The sequence below is a fragment of the Manis javanica genome, chromosome 15 (assembly GCF_040802235.1).
Source record: "Manis javanica isolate MJ-LG chromosome 15, MJ_LKY, whole genome shotgun sequence".
NCBI classification, from domain to species: Eukaryota; Metazoa; Chordata; class Mammalia; order Pholidota; family Manidae; genus Manis; species Manis javanica.
The window spans coordinates 37,566,049-37,581,883 of NC_133170.1; the positions used below are offsets into that span (position 1 = coordinate 37,566,049).

The 15,835-nt window shown below is 38.0% G+C and overlaps 1 protein-coding gene across 1 annotated transcript in view; it reads right to left on the reverse strand.

The window, feature by feature from the left end:
• NEK11 (NIMA related kinase 11) overlaps positions 1 to 15,835 on the reverse strand; it is a gene marked incomplete at its 5' end in the record, with an annotated part of 387,736 nt that overhangs the window by 239,639 nt on the left and 132,262 nt on the right. The window contains 2 exon segments of the mRNA XM_073222396.1: positions 14,862 to 14,930; positions 14,932 to 14,974. Coding sequence (XP_073078497.1) covers positions 14,862 to 14,930; positions 14,932 to 14,974 — 112 coding nt within the window.

Sequence of the window (15,835 nt, forward strand, 5' to 3'; positions counted from 1 at the left end):
GCTGATCCTAAAATTTACATGGAGATGCAAAAGGACAAGGATACTCAAGGTAACTGAAGAAGAACAAATTTGGAGTTCTTGTATTGCCAAATAGCAAGATTTATTATGAAGTTATATTACTTATAAAAGTGTGATATTAACAAAGAAGAAAAAAGTGGAGGACTAAAACGGAGGGTTCAAAGACATATCTACACATATTCACTCATTCAGTCAGTGCAAAGATAAACTGCACTGTGGCAGTGAAAAAAGTTCTTTTTAACAAATTATGCTGAGCCGACTGAATATACATACAGAAAACAATGTATATGGATTCCTATCTCACACCATATACATGCACAAAAATCAATTATAAGTAGATCTAACTGTGAAAAATAAAATCATAAAGCTTTTAAAAGAAAACAGGAGAGTTTCTTCTTGATCTTGGGGTAGGCAAAGACTTCTTAAAATGTAAAAAGCACTAATAATAAAGTGATAGACTGATAAAATGTACTTCATTAAATTAATGAAAATAAGTCATGAAGACCCAATAGGAAATTTAAAAGGGAGATAAAGAGTGTGAGAAGATGTTCTCTATCTCAAAATAAAAACATTTGCAACTCAAATATTCATAAAAAACTGGTATCCAGAATACATAAAAAATTCATTCACTCATTAAAACTACTACAGATCTATGAGAAAAAAGGAGAGAATCCCACAGAAAAATGGCAAAAGATGGAGAGACACTAAATGGCCCCAAATCATGAGAAGATATTTAACATTATTAGTCATCAGAGAAGTGCTTATTAAAAGCACCATGCAGTGACACTACACACTCAGATGAATGGATAAAATGAAAGAGGCAATATCAACTCAGTACTTCTTATACCATGAAAAAAGTTTTCTTTAAAATAAGAGAGGGGAGAGCTATACATTACTAGTAAAATATAATCATCAGATTGAACCCAGTATTTTCACCTGCATGGATGTGTGTAATATATTTGTGTGCTACAAATGGCCCCAATACACTTATTTCTTTTCCCTAAACACAAGTCTAATTCAAACCTCAAGAATGTTTTCTCATACTGACAAAATAGTAAAGCTACAAGAATCTATTAAGATTAGCTAATTCCAAACTCTCTGTTGTATTGACGAGAAAACCAAAGCTCAGATAGAGGAAGTAATTTGCCTAGAAAAGTGCCATGTTAATCAGCTTGTTTGGTATAGATATTAGTTCTCATTCAGTATTTCTTAAATATGTTATCTAAAAAGTTTACAATGACTACACCCTGCTATATGACCTAATATATCTGTAGAAATTTGAACACTCAAAAAAGAAAACTCACAGGTCCAAAGAGTAGAAGGCTAACAATCGTTCAGTACCCTGCACGCACACAATCTCTTTTGCTCTGATAGGTCTGAAGGGTTGGATGGGGGCAACAATCCCTGACCTAGGACATTCTGAGCTGTCCTGGGAGCAGACGATTACACTGTCTCCATCAATAATACAAATGGCAATTAATGATAATATGAATAATGATAGCTAAAATTCTGGCGTTTACTATTCTGTTCTACATTCTATACCTATTTTAACTCATTTAATCATCCTCATAAATGAAGCAGTAACTATTATTACTACCATTTTTTAGATGAGGAAACCTCAAAATTAGGCAAAGTGTTCAAGGTTCCAGGCTGAGTAGGTGGTGGAGCCAGGATTGCAGCACAAGCTGTCCGGCTCTCGAGACATGAACTGTGTGTGAACCGATGGCATATGGTTGTCTGTGTTTCTCAGAGCTGCGCCAATTAGAGTATTTCTCATCATTAAGGACTCTCTCAAGTTGGAAATCGTGGCTAACCCTGACTGAAGCCTTTCAGGTAGGGGCTGACTTCCCAAGTTTACTTCAGATCCAATCTGGAGCCACAACTCACCTTCAGGGATCCCTGGAGCCTGAGACAAGCCACGCAGGGCATCAGAGCATGGTAAACACAGGGCACACAATGAGACCCTCTGTGGCTAAAAGAAAGTAAGGCAGGCAAGTTTGGCTTCTGCTTTTCAGTTACTTGGCAGGCAAAGGGGGTTAGTAGTCTATTAGGCACCACAAGTTTATTACAAAGTCAAAACCTGGTTTTATGGAAATATAACTACCACATTTGATGCAGGTATTAATGTTACAAAAAGACATGGAATTATCTGGCTAGATAGACTATATAGAACAATTAGACCTAGAGGCTAACTCAGTAATCAATTAGTTTTGATACAATACTATTTTCTCTTTTGGAAATCCTTTCAGTGACACTGAAGGCATGCAACTTTCCATTTACCTACTTCAATTTGATCTAGTGATATTTACCTGCACTTGAGCACGTGGAAAATACTTCATTTATCAGCCAGTAACTTGTGGAAAGGGCCTTGCTATGGTCTCAGCACACCTTCTTGGAATGGGTGCTGGTAACTGACATATGAGACAATATGATTATAGAAACTACCATGACGCTTGGGGTGAAATTTTTTTTACTATCCTGTTACAAATTTTGAAATCTATCTACTGTATATACTTCTTATTCTAGTAACTATACATCTACACACTTATACATCTAGTAACAATATACCTGTTTTTATTTTCTCCAATTTCCAACCAGACATTTCTACATGGGAATAACATATCATCTCAAACTCATCACTTCCATCCATTTTGAAGCTTTTCTCTTTAATCTGACTTCCAGGTCTTAAATCTGGCAGTCTGGAAGCATGGCAGGGAGGTGAGGAAGAGAATTGAAAAAAAAATTGAGAGGTGCACTGTCCTTAGAAGTTTGTATTTTGCATTCCTTTCTTTTTCCAAATACAGCCAACTGTGAAGAAGTAAGTAAATAAATCCCTAAGGGAGTGAATTTAGCAGTGAAAAGGAAGGCTGGGATCAGGCACATGTGAAGCAAATTACACCCAGAACCATAAACGTGCCATCTGTCGAAGTCAACCAGAACTGCCCAAAGGATTTCTGAAGCACAGGTTGATAATGAATTTCAAATGTAACTGAGGCTTTGGTCACCAGGAAATTAAATTTACTCTGAAATCTGCCTGAACACTGCACAGAGGAGCCTACCCCACAGCAGTCTTTGGCTGGTTGGTTGGGGAAGTTTTATTAATCTTCTAGATATTTTTATTTTATTTAATTGGGGATCATCCTGACATCCATCTAGAAAACAGCACACATAATTTAAGCAGTTGAGTAAATAGAGAGAATTACAAATTTTATACACAGCTCAGTAGTGGGTTTTGCTTTAGTGTTACTCTAAATAAAAGTTTTTACTTTGGTGGAAGGGAATAGCAACATAAAGCCTGTCTAAATATAACAAAAGGCATTAGGCTGCTTGAACTAACACTTAAGGAGCAATATTATACAGCAACTGTTTATTAAAGTCCTATCATATCCCAGAAGCTCCATGGGTTCTTCCTATGCTTTAATATGCATACAGATCACCCAGGGGTTTTGATTCTGAGTATTTGGGGGGAAAAGGTGGCTACATTGGAAACATAGTTTCTGGATCTTCCTTTAATCCCCCCTGTAAAACACAGAGCAGCTAAATAGCAAAACCAAAAACCATGGCCAACATTTTCAACAAATTAGGTGACAAGATGTCCTCCAGAACTTCAAAGTACATGCAAGGGGAGACAAACCACAGTTGCCATGCAATCTGCAGAGTTTAAGCATCCATGTGGAAAGAGCAGAAGGAACTGATGGATTGACTGAAGGACCAAAGAACAGAAGAACCTCAAAATAGCCAAAAAAAAGTACTCACTTTGAAAAGCACAGTGGGCCAAACTGAAAACTGGCTCAAACTGGTAGGGCATCTGCCCAATCTACAAGCTGGCTGATTGCAAGAAAACTCCTGAGTAAGGCCTATAGGGGCTGGAGCAGAATAGCTCAGGACTGTCTAATAGAATTTTCTGCAATGGCAAATTCTGTGTATAACAACCAGTAGCACAGGTGGCCACTGAGCATTTGAAATATGGCAAATATGTATGTGGAACTGAGTTTTTAGAAGGATATTTAAAAGGGAGAGGGAATTTATACATTCTACCATATCATTCCAATATATTTCAAGTTCTGAGTAAGATCCATAAAACTTTAGAAACAAAGACTGGGGAATTTCATCCTGCTTATACCAGTCCTTTCTAATTACTTTCTTCCATAACTGAGCTCTACAATGTTTGGAAGACCATCTCATCTCCCTCTTCTGTGGTGGTCCCATGCCCTTTACACCACAGGAATATGGCCAATGGGAGAACTGAACACACGACCAACAACAGGTAGAGAGAGAGGGACAAGGAGATTATAGGGTAGCAGAGGAGAAAATAAAAGGGAAACTTTTTTTGCATCTTTAGCTATTCTTGGGATCATGACTACAGATACCATACAAACCATAAAGTTTGGAAAATGAACATGAACAGAGAGAGTAGCTACTTCTAGCTTTGTTTCTGCAGTTGTATTTTTGTACTTTTAAAAAAATGACCCAGCTATACTGAAATTATCTGCAGAGTTTGTATCAATCATTCCATGCTGTGGATAAAATGAGAGTTCCTATGGCCAGGATTCTCACTGGGCCGTGGTTGACTAGCTCACTACACACCTGTGGGCAACACATAGCTATTGACTCTATAAAAAGAGCTCTGCTCAGTGCTCTGGACATGACACGGTGACAGGGCTGCAAGGCTGCAGGAGAGCAGAGCAGAGGCTGGAGTGGTGGCAGTGCCAAGGACAGAGGCTCAGAGGACAGCTATGTGGGACGACTGTGCAGAGAGGCCAAGAGGATGGCTGTGCAGGACAGCTGTGCAGACAGAGGGGCCCAGAGGACAGTTGTGCAGACAGAGGGGCCCAGAGGCAGAGACTGGTTTGCTACATGCAGACTCGCTCTGAGTGAACGGGATTTTAGTGACTGACCTGCCACCTGGAAAGAAAGTTGGGTATAACCCTTTCACCCCAAGAATGTTTTGCTATCATTTTCTTTGGTCACACTGAATCCATAGTGAACTTGTCTGGGGCTGAAACCCATTGGCAAGACACATGCTAGTCACTGGAAAAAGATATTAATAACCAAATTTACTGCACTTGACTGAAATGTTTTCCTACTTCAGCTTCTGTTGAGTGAAAGTAAAGCAACTCTCTGTGGAGTGCTTACTCTGCGGTTGATAGTCTATGTGCTAAATACTTTATATACCTACCTAAGTCTATTTGTTACTACAAAAAATAATCACACTATGGGCAACTTTATAATGTGTTTTTCTTCACTTTACAAGATGAATCATTGCTTTGCATCAACAAACTATATCAATCATTGAAATGTTTACATAATATCCTGTTCTGGAACACAGTTATTTTCGGTATTCTGAACTTTAGATTCTGCTGACTGGAAATAATACCAGTGCTCTCTCCTTAGGATGGCATCCCTGTCCAACAACTTGCTTCTGACACTGCACAAGAACTGTCTGGACCATGGACAAGTGAGAGAAATGGGCTTTTTTGCTCCAGAGCTTCCTTCACCAAGAGGCAATTGACGGGGCTATTGGCTGCCAGCTGTCTGCAGGCCCCACATTAGCTGCAAGAACTGCTGTCCAGTTGGCTGTGTTTCTACCTTTCTAAAATGCTTCACCAGGAAATAGGCTTGTTTTCCTCCTACGCTCTTTCTTTGTCCCCTCTGGGAATGCTCTCCCATGACAATGCTTTGTCTTGGGAGGCCTGGCAGGTACTGGTTCCTTTACAGTTTCTTCTACCTGCAGACGAGCCTTATCTGACATTTCTGCCCAAGAACACCACCTGACTCCAATGTTGGGTATGAACTAGACTCCTCTGTTGTCCATGACCTAGCCAACCCCCATACCAAATCTCTGAGTAAAACCCTGAGAGCTTCACAGTACACACTGACATCCCTACCATTCTCTTCAACATTCCCTTCACTGAAACCACCCAAAGAAAGTAGAGCCATGAGATCAAAGAACCATCTGGTTGACCTCTCACAAGATAGGTAAGACCAACAATGAAATATGGTTTCCTTTCTGTTTAATTACAGTACCATTATTTCAATAGCACTGTCCTTTATTTGTTTCTCCTACCAAAATAATAAATTCTAACTAGAGTTTAAATCAATTTAAGGAGCTGGCCTAGGAACCCAAATCATACATTATATTTTCCTGTGGGGAAAAACATATTCAGCAATTGCTTAAACAAATCAGCCGTGTTCGAAGTATTGTCCTCAATGAACCTAATTATCTTAACTTTCTAAATGTCTGTTCATAAATTTTTAGAAGCTAATGCCTTTCAAGAGAGGGACTTCCTATACTTGATTGCTACAAATAAGTGAATCCTGAAAGCTTTAACAGATTGCAGGAGGAGGATAAGGTTACATATGGGCAAACGTTAACAGATGAAAATGTAATTAGCATTATACCAATTCTTCATTGAGCATTATAAGTACAATACATACTATCAGGGCTAAAGTCAAACACCTGTCAATTATTCACAAGTGTTGCCAATCCTAAGAATATATCCACAATAAACAGATACTACACACTCAGATTCAGAGAAAAATTATCAACCTCATTCAATGTGATTTTTGTAGGAGTGTCTCCAAAAGACCACATTTATGTATCTGCCACTAAAATTAATAGTTCTCTGTAGGTTGAGCAATATAAATTATAAGCCCATTTTGATTCAGATACAACCAAGGTAATCATTAAATTAATAATAAGGTGGTTACTCAGGGTCAGGATGATGATAAATCCTTAGCTTGCACTTGTTGAATAGTTAATAATCTCTGAAAGGAGAGATGACCACATGCTCACAAAAACATTAAAATACTCCTTCATTTCTATATTTGGGAGGTTTTGGCTTTTAAAGTCTTGCCTGAATTAAGTATCATTTTTGTAAGCCTAAAACATTATAGCAATACTGTCTGATATTCCTATAGTTCTTTATGCAATACTAGTTTTTTAAAAATGAAGACAGACACAGCTGAGACAAAAAGACTCTATGCTTTACTCTTCTCTCTGCCAGTTCTATTTGCCTGAATTTCCGAGGACTCATACATCTGATTTAACAAGAAGATGTAGATACCTATCAAAAAGAGCCAGCTTGCTCAATGAGGTTCCAAAGGCTTAAATGAGGGGCTTATAAATTAATTTACTCTTAATGCAAGTGACATGATGCAACATCTTTCTGAGATGCCATGTAACCTGAAATCATAAAGAAATTATGTATACATTTGAATCTATTTTTAAATGTCCATAATAAAAAAATTAAGTGTAAAGAGAGATATATAATTCAAATTCAACCCAAAATCCAAGATTCACTTTCTCAAACTGGAGAAAGGTACTCTAAAAAGAGCAAGACAACTTCTCCTGAGTAGCAGGGATCCTACCACTTTTGATTTTATATCCTAAGGGCTATTACACAGCAAGTTGCAAATAGTGGATGCTCAATAAAGCAAAATTTAAAGAAACTCATTCCTTTGAGCATACCTTTGTGTTGTTTGTCTTTTATTTTTACTTTTTGAGGGGATTAGGGGAAGGTTGTGATAGAGGAAAAGATCATCATGGCAGAAACAAGCTAACAATGAAAATGCCACTGAAAAACCTAGAAATGAATAATTACAAGAATGAACTGAAGAGATAAGATGGATTGGGATCTAACATAATCGGGCCTGATCTTGATAATGTTCGCCCCTCCTGGAGGCATCCGAACACAAACAGGAGTCATGACCTTCATGAAAACCCCAAGGTAGAGTCCCTGTTATGCTTACTTTTCCATAACCAAAGAAAAGGTGACTTTCTACTTTATCCTCTTTAGAAGAATAAAGCGGACACAATTTTTTACACTGTGCATCTTTGAAAGCTCAGAACTATTTGACTTGATTTGCATACAATACTTATTTACTTATTTAACAAGATCTCAGAATGTCCTATGAATACTTCAAAGCTGAAAATTACATAAGATTCTTGTTCAAAGGAAAATATATTTTCCCCACATCGGATCTACTGATAATAGAATGCCATTTTCCACATGGCTTCTGCATTGAGATTTAAACTGCTTCCATGATGAGAGAGGAGAAAATCCTGTGGTAAAAGAGCTCATGGAAACTGAGATGTCTCAAATGCCTCTATTACTGAAAGACCAGAAATTTTTAAATTTAAGTTATTCCTAAAGCCAGTATCTTTAGAAAAAATTCTTACAGCAACAAGAAGAAAAAAAGCTGTACACTTGCCAACAGATGTAGAAGTCAACCTTAAAATAAAGCACAGTGTTGATAAGTGGGCTTAAAGAAGGCAGTGTGGGAAGTGAGACAGAAACCTTCTCCCCAAACCACATATAACATGAAAATATAGCAAATACAATTAATCCTGAAAGAGTAATAGGAAAGAAGACTGTGAAAAACTGCCTATGTCTGGGAAAAAGAGAAGACATCATGGAAAAGGGTAAAGTAGCAAAGCTGTGATCCAGCAGGATCCAAGCCCTCCTCCCACCCCAGCTCACTGGTGGGAGAAAGAGAAAGAGCAGGGAGTGGGTGGAGGCCTAGGACTGCTGAACACTCAGCCCTGGAGATCTGCTCTGGGAGCATGAATGTACATTTTGTGTGCTCTGGAGACCAGTGGGATTGGAAAGCTAAGACAGGAGGACCACATGGAGAAACTGAAATTCGAACCACTTGTGAACAGTTACCCACAACCAGCTGCTCCAGGACAGAAGAAAGGTGGGCATTTTAAATACTTCCCAATAGTGAGAGGGGTGCTAAGGGGGTAAGGATTACACAGAGCTTGCTGCTCAGGAGAAAGGACAGGTGGACAAAATTATCCCAGTGCACTCAGTCCAGCAGGTAGGGAAGTTTCAGGAGCTTTGTTCCCACCCCAGCTGGCATGCAGCACTGAGCCCCCCAGCATGATACACAGTCTGCCACTCCTTCCTCCTGGCCTGCACCAGCTTGTAAACCCGCTGACCCTGCCATTATGCTGGGCCAGCCAGAGGGCGACTCCACCTACAGCAGCTACAGGGGCATAGCATAGAGGCTCCTCCCTGCATGCTTGGAGGTAGGCACTGTGGCTGGGAAGTAGGAAAGAGCTCTTTCCTACAGGCAGGCAACAATGCCACTCATCTGAGAATCCTGCCATTGCTCCAGGTGGAGGGCAGCACAAGAGAGTAGAGCTTCTGGGCACTAGAGGACAATGCCTAAACCAAGTTATTATTCCATATCATTCATTACAAATATGAAACATTAAAAGAACCTGGTGAAAACAAAATCCCACAAACACCAGAAAGAGGGGCAAGTGAAACTGAAATCACCAATCCACTTATTAAAGAATTTAAAATATAAATCATAGATATGCCTACAGAGCTACAGAAAAATATTCAAGACCTCAAGGAGGATTTCAAGAAAGAGACAGAAACTTTGAAAAATAGAGAATCTATAAATTAAACATACAACAGATTTAAAAGCAGATTAAATGAGAAAGAGGAGAAGGTAAATGAAACAGAAGTTAGAGAACAGGAATACAAATAAGATGAGGCACAGAGAGAAAAAAGGAAATCTAGAAATGAAAAAATATTGAGAACTCTGTGACCAATCCAAATGGAACAATATTTGCATATAGGGATACTAAAAGAAGAAGTGAGAGAAAAAGGGATAGAAAGTCTCTCTGAAGAAATAATTGCTGAAAACTTCCCCAGTATGGAGAAGGAAATAGTCTCTCAGGCCTTGGAAGTGCAAAGCTATCTCAACACAAGGGACCCAAGCATGACAACACCAAGACATATAATAATTAAAATGGCAAACATCAAGGATAAGGAAAGAGTATTAAAAGCAACTGCAGAGAGAAAAAAGACCACATACAAAGGAAAACTCCTCAAGCCATCATCAGACTTATCAAAATAAACCTTACAGGTCAGAAGGGAGGGGCATGATGTATTCAATGAAATGAAGCAGAAGGGCCTCAAACCAAGAATATTCTACCTAGCAAGATTATCATTTAAATTTGAAGCAGGTATTAAACAATTTCCAGATAAACAAAAGTTGAGAGAATTTACATCCCATAAACTGTCTCTATACTGTATTTTGGAGGGTCTGCTATAGATGAAAGTTCTCCTAAGGCTAACTAGCTATTACCAGAGAAAAAAAATCACAGTAAAGGAAGATGACCAATTAATTACTAAGCAAATGCAAAATTAAACCAACTATTCCAAAAGTCAGTCAAGAGACAGACAATGAGTACAGAATATGATACCTACTATATAAGGAATGGAGAAGGAAGAAGAAAAGGGAGGGGGAAAAACAGAACCTTTAGATTGTCTTTTAGACTGTTAGATAGCAAAGAAGCTACCCTTGAACCTTTGGCAACCACGAATTTAAAGCCTGCAGTTGCAATAAGTACATACCTATTGATAATCACCCTAAATGTAAATGGATTGAATGCACCAGTCAAAAGACATAGTCACAGAATGTATAAAAAAAACAAGACCCATCTATATGCTGCCTATAAGAGACTCACTTCAAACCCAAAGACATACACAGACTAAAAGTAAAGGGATGGGGAAAGATATTTCATGCAAATAATAGGGAGAATAAAGCAGGAGTTGCAGTACTTGTATCAAACAAAATAGATTTCAAAGCAAAGACAATAACAAGAGACAAAGAAGGACATTACATAATGACAAAAGGGTCAGTCCAACAAGAGGACATAACCATTATAAATATTTATGCACCCAACATAGGAATACCTGTATTTGTGAAACAAATACTAAGAGAATTAAAGGTGGAAATAGAATGCAATGCATTCATTTTAGGAGACTTCAACACACCACTCACTCCAAAGGACAGATTAACTAGACAGAAAACAAGTAAGGAAAAAGAGGCACTGAACAACACATTAGAACAGATGCACCTAGCAGACATCTACAGAACTCCCCACCAAATATCAGCAGGATACACATTCCTCTTAAGTGCATGTGGAATATTTTCAAGAAGAGATCATATTCTAGGCCACAAAAAGAGTATCAGTAAATTCAGAAGGATTGAAATTGCACCGACCAGCTTCTTTGACCACAAAGGTATGGAAGTACAAATAAATTATGCAAAGAAAACAAAAAAGCCCACAGACATATTTTCATAGTATTTCATGTTCCTAAATAATCAATGGATCAATGACCAAATAAAAACAGAAATGAAGCAATATATGGAGATAAATGATAATAAGTCAACACAGCAAAATCTGTGGGATGTAGCAAAGGCTGAGCTAAGAGGGAAGTATACTGCAACACAGGCCTACCTCAGGAAAGAAGAAAAATCCCATATGAACAGTCTAAACTCACAATTATTGAAACTAGAAAAAGAAGAACAAATGAGGCCCAATGTCAGTAGAAGGAGGGACATAAAAAAGATTAGAGCAGAAATAAATAATAAAAAGAATCAATGAAACCAGGAGCCAGTTCTTTGAGAAAATTAACAAAATAGATAAAACCCTAGCCAGACTTATCAAGAAAAAAAGAAATACTACACACATAAACAGAATCAGAGATGAGAGAGGAATAATTATTACGGACACCACAGAAATACAAAGAATTATTAGAGAATACTATGAAAAATTATAAGCTAACAAATTGGATAACCTAGTAGAAATGGACAACTTTCTAGAAAAATACAACCTGCCAAGACTGACCTAGGAAGAAACAGAAATCTGAACAGAGCAATTACTAGCAACCAAATTGAACTGATAATCAAAAAACTACCTGAGAATAAAACTCCTGGTCCAGATGCCTTCACTGCTGAATTTTATCAAACATGCAGTGAAGACCTAACATCCATCCTCCTTAAAGTTTTCCAAAAAGTAGAAGAGGAGGGAATACTTCCAAACTCATTCTATGAGGCAAGGATCACTCTAACACCAAAACCAGGCAAAGACACCAGAAGAAAAGAAAATGAAAGACCAATATCCCTGGTGAACATAGATGCAAAAACACTGAACAAAATATTTGCAAACTGATTTCAAAAATACATCAGAAAGATCATTCATCATGGTCAAGTAGAATTTATTCCAGGGATGCAGGGATGGTACAATATTTGAAAATCCATCAACATCATACACCACATCAACAAAAAGAAGGACAAAAGTCACATGATCATCTCCATAGGTACTGAAAAGGTTTTTGACAAAATTCAACATCCAGTCATGATGAAAACTCTCAACAAAGTGGGTAAAGAGGGCAAGTACCTCAACATAATAAAGGCCATATATGACAAACCCACAGCCAACATCATACATAACAGCAAGAAGCTGAAAGCTTTTCTTTTAAGATCAGGACAAGACAAGGATGCCCACTCTCACCACTTTTATACAACATAGTACTGGAGGTCCTAGCCATGGCAATCAGACAACACAAAGAAATAAAGGGATCCATATTGGTAAGGAAGAAGTTAAAGTGTCACTATTTTCAGATGACATGAATTGTACATAAAAAACCCTAAAGAATACACCCCAAAACTACTAGAACTAATACCTGATTCAGCAAAGTTGCAGGATACAAAGTTAATACACCGACATCTGTTGCATTCCTACACACTAACAATGAACTAGCAGAAAGAGAAAGCAGGAAAACAATACCATTAACAATTGCATCAAAAGAATAAAATACTTAGGAAGAAACCTAACCAAGGAGGTGAAAGACCTATACCCTGAAAACTACAAGACACTCAGACAAATTAAATAAGACACCAATAAATGGAAATCTATCCCATGCTCATGGATAGGAAGAATTAATACTGTCAAAATGGCCATCCTGCCTAAAGCAATCTATAGATTCTGTGCAATCCCTGTCAATATACCAACAGGATTCTTCAACGAACTAGAAAAAGTAATTCTAAAATACACATGGAACCACAAAAGACCCCAAATAGCCAAAGTAATCCTGAGAAGGAAGAACAAAGCTAGGTGGATTATGCTCCCTGACTTCAAGCTCTACTACAAAGCCACAGTAATCAAGACAGTTTGGTACTGGCACAAGAACAGAACCATAGCAATGGAACAGGATAGAGAGCCCAGATATAAACCCAAGCATATATGGTCAATTAATATATGAAAAAGAAGCCATGGATATACAATGAGCAAATGACAGCCTCTTCAACAACTGGTGTTGGCAAACTGGGCAATTACATGTAATAGAATGAAACTGGATTATTGTCTAACTCCATACACATAAGTAAATTCAAAATGGATCAAAGACCTGAATGTAAGTCATGAAACCATAAAACTCTTAGAAGAAAACATACGTAAAACTCTCTTGGATATAAACATGAGCAACTTTTTCTGAATGCATCTCCTTGGCCGAGGGAAACAAAAGCAAAAATGAATAAATATGACTACGTCAAACCAAAAAACTTCTGTACAGGAAAGGAGACCATCAGTAGAACAAAAAGGCATCCTACAGTATGGGAGATTATATTTGTAAATGACATATCTGACAAAGGGCTAACATCCAAAATATATAAAAAACTCACATGCCTTAACACCCAAAAAGCAAATAACCTGATTAAAAAATGGGCAGAGGATCTGAACAGACACTTCTCCAAAGAAGAAATTCAGATGCCAACAGGCACATGAAAAGATGCTCTACATTGCTAATTATCAGAGAAATTCAAATTAAAACCACAATGAGATATCACTTCACACCAGTTAGAATGGCCAACATCCAAAAGTCAAGAAACAACAAATGCTGGCAATGATGAGAAGAAAGGGGAACCCTCCTATGCTGTTGGTGGGAATGTAAATTGGTATGACTGCTGTGGTAAGCAGTATGGAAGGTCCTCAAAAAACTAAAAATGTTAATACCATTTGACCTATTAATTCCACTCCTAGGAATTTACCAGAGGAAAAAAACATCCCTGATTCAAAATGATATATGCACCCCTATGTTTACTGCCGCACTTTTTGCAACAGCAAAGGTCTGGGAGCAACTTAAGTGTCCATCAGTAGATGAATGGATAAAGAAGATGTGGTACATATACACAATGGAATATTATTCAGCCATAAGAAGAAAACAAATCCTACCATTTGGAACAACATGGATGGAGCTAGAGGGTATTATGCTCAGTGAAATAAGCCTGATGGAGAAAGACAAGAACCAAATGATTTCACTCATTTATGGAGTATGACAACAAAGCAAAACTGAAGGAACAAAACAACAGCAGATTCACATACACTGAGAAGGGACTGGAGGTTACCAAAGGGGAGAGGTTGGTGGACAAAGGGTGGGAAGGAGTGGGGAGGGGATGAGGGGCATTATGATTGACACACATGGTGTGTGTGGGGTCACAGGGAAGACAGTGTAGCACAGAGAAGACAAGTAGTGACTCTGTGACATCTTACTATGCTGATGGACAGTGACTGCAATGGGGTGGGGGGGTACTTGATAACATGTGAATGTAGTAAGCACAGTGTTGTTTATGTGAAACCTGCATAAGAATGTGTATGAATGATACCTTAATTTCAAAAATGAAAAATACAAAAATAAAGCACAGTGTTTAGGATTGCAAATGCTTTATTTAATAGGCTAGCAAAAACCCATCAAAATTAAATATTTATGATATATTACGAACTTTCCCTTGTGGTTCAAGAAGAAAAAAACAAACAAACCAATTAATCTATGAGTAAAGAGAATTTTTAAAACCAACTTAATGGACTATATCAAGTTCCAAATTCAAAAGAACTTCTTTTACTCTGGTCACAGAATGACTCATATTTGAAAGGGATACAGTAAGTAGATGTGGAAAGCAAACGAGCTGAAAAACAAAATGCATTGTTCTCTTAGGACAGCAGCCAAGTCGTTCCAAGCAGCCCACTGCCCACTCACCAGATGTCTGACTTGGTGTTGCAGCCTTGGTGTTTCAGAGCCTCCGGACTCATGTTAGAGTAGTGGCTAGATCATAGGAGAGCCCATTAGGAGTCGAGAAACTCCAAAATCCCCTTGAAATGCAAACTAAGAGTCAGCAGACAACATCTAATGAAATTACACCCCTGAGAATTTCAGATAATCTAATAGGTTTCAAACTATTAAATAAATATATTTTTAATGATTAAAATCATAAAGAAAGGAATAGAAAATACAAGACAGAAATGGGGTACTATAAAAAAAAGATGCTTATTTGAGAAACAACCAAATTGAATTTCTAGGAGAAAAGGGTAATTATTGAAATTAAAAAGTCACAAATAAAACCTCAGCTTCCAACTATGATTGAGTAAGCTTATATCACAGTAAATCTCCCACCTCCCACAATTGTACAGAGTACACTGAAAAATTTAAACAACATAAAATCTGGATAAACAATTTTAAACACCCAGTTCTTTGAAGGTATCAGAGATCAGCTAAAACAAACCAAGGCAGGCAGCACACGAGGAGCCACAGGCCCAGGAGAAAAGGGAGGTGCACTGAGGTAGCCAAACCTTCTCCACTGTGCTTTCCTCTCATGGCATGTGGCATAAGCACAATGCTGTGGTCTTGAGCTTGCAGCAGTTTCACTGGGCTTAGAAGACAAAATTATAGTTCAGGGCCACAAAAGCAGCCAGGACATGAGGGGCAAATTTTCCAGAGAAAAGAGAACAGAAAACAAGTGAGTCTGACATTCTGCATGGTTTTTTGCCCCTGAAGTACTTGCTGAATCCTATGCTATTCAAAAGCAAGACATAAAGAAGAAAGCAGCTGCTTTCTAAAAAACTAAGGAGAGCTTTCAGTAGATTCACATATATGAGGAAGTTTCCTGGAAAATAACTAGAGCTTTCAGGTGGAAACGCTGAAGAACTACTGCTTAGAAATAAAGGCAAACTGGA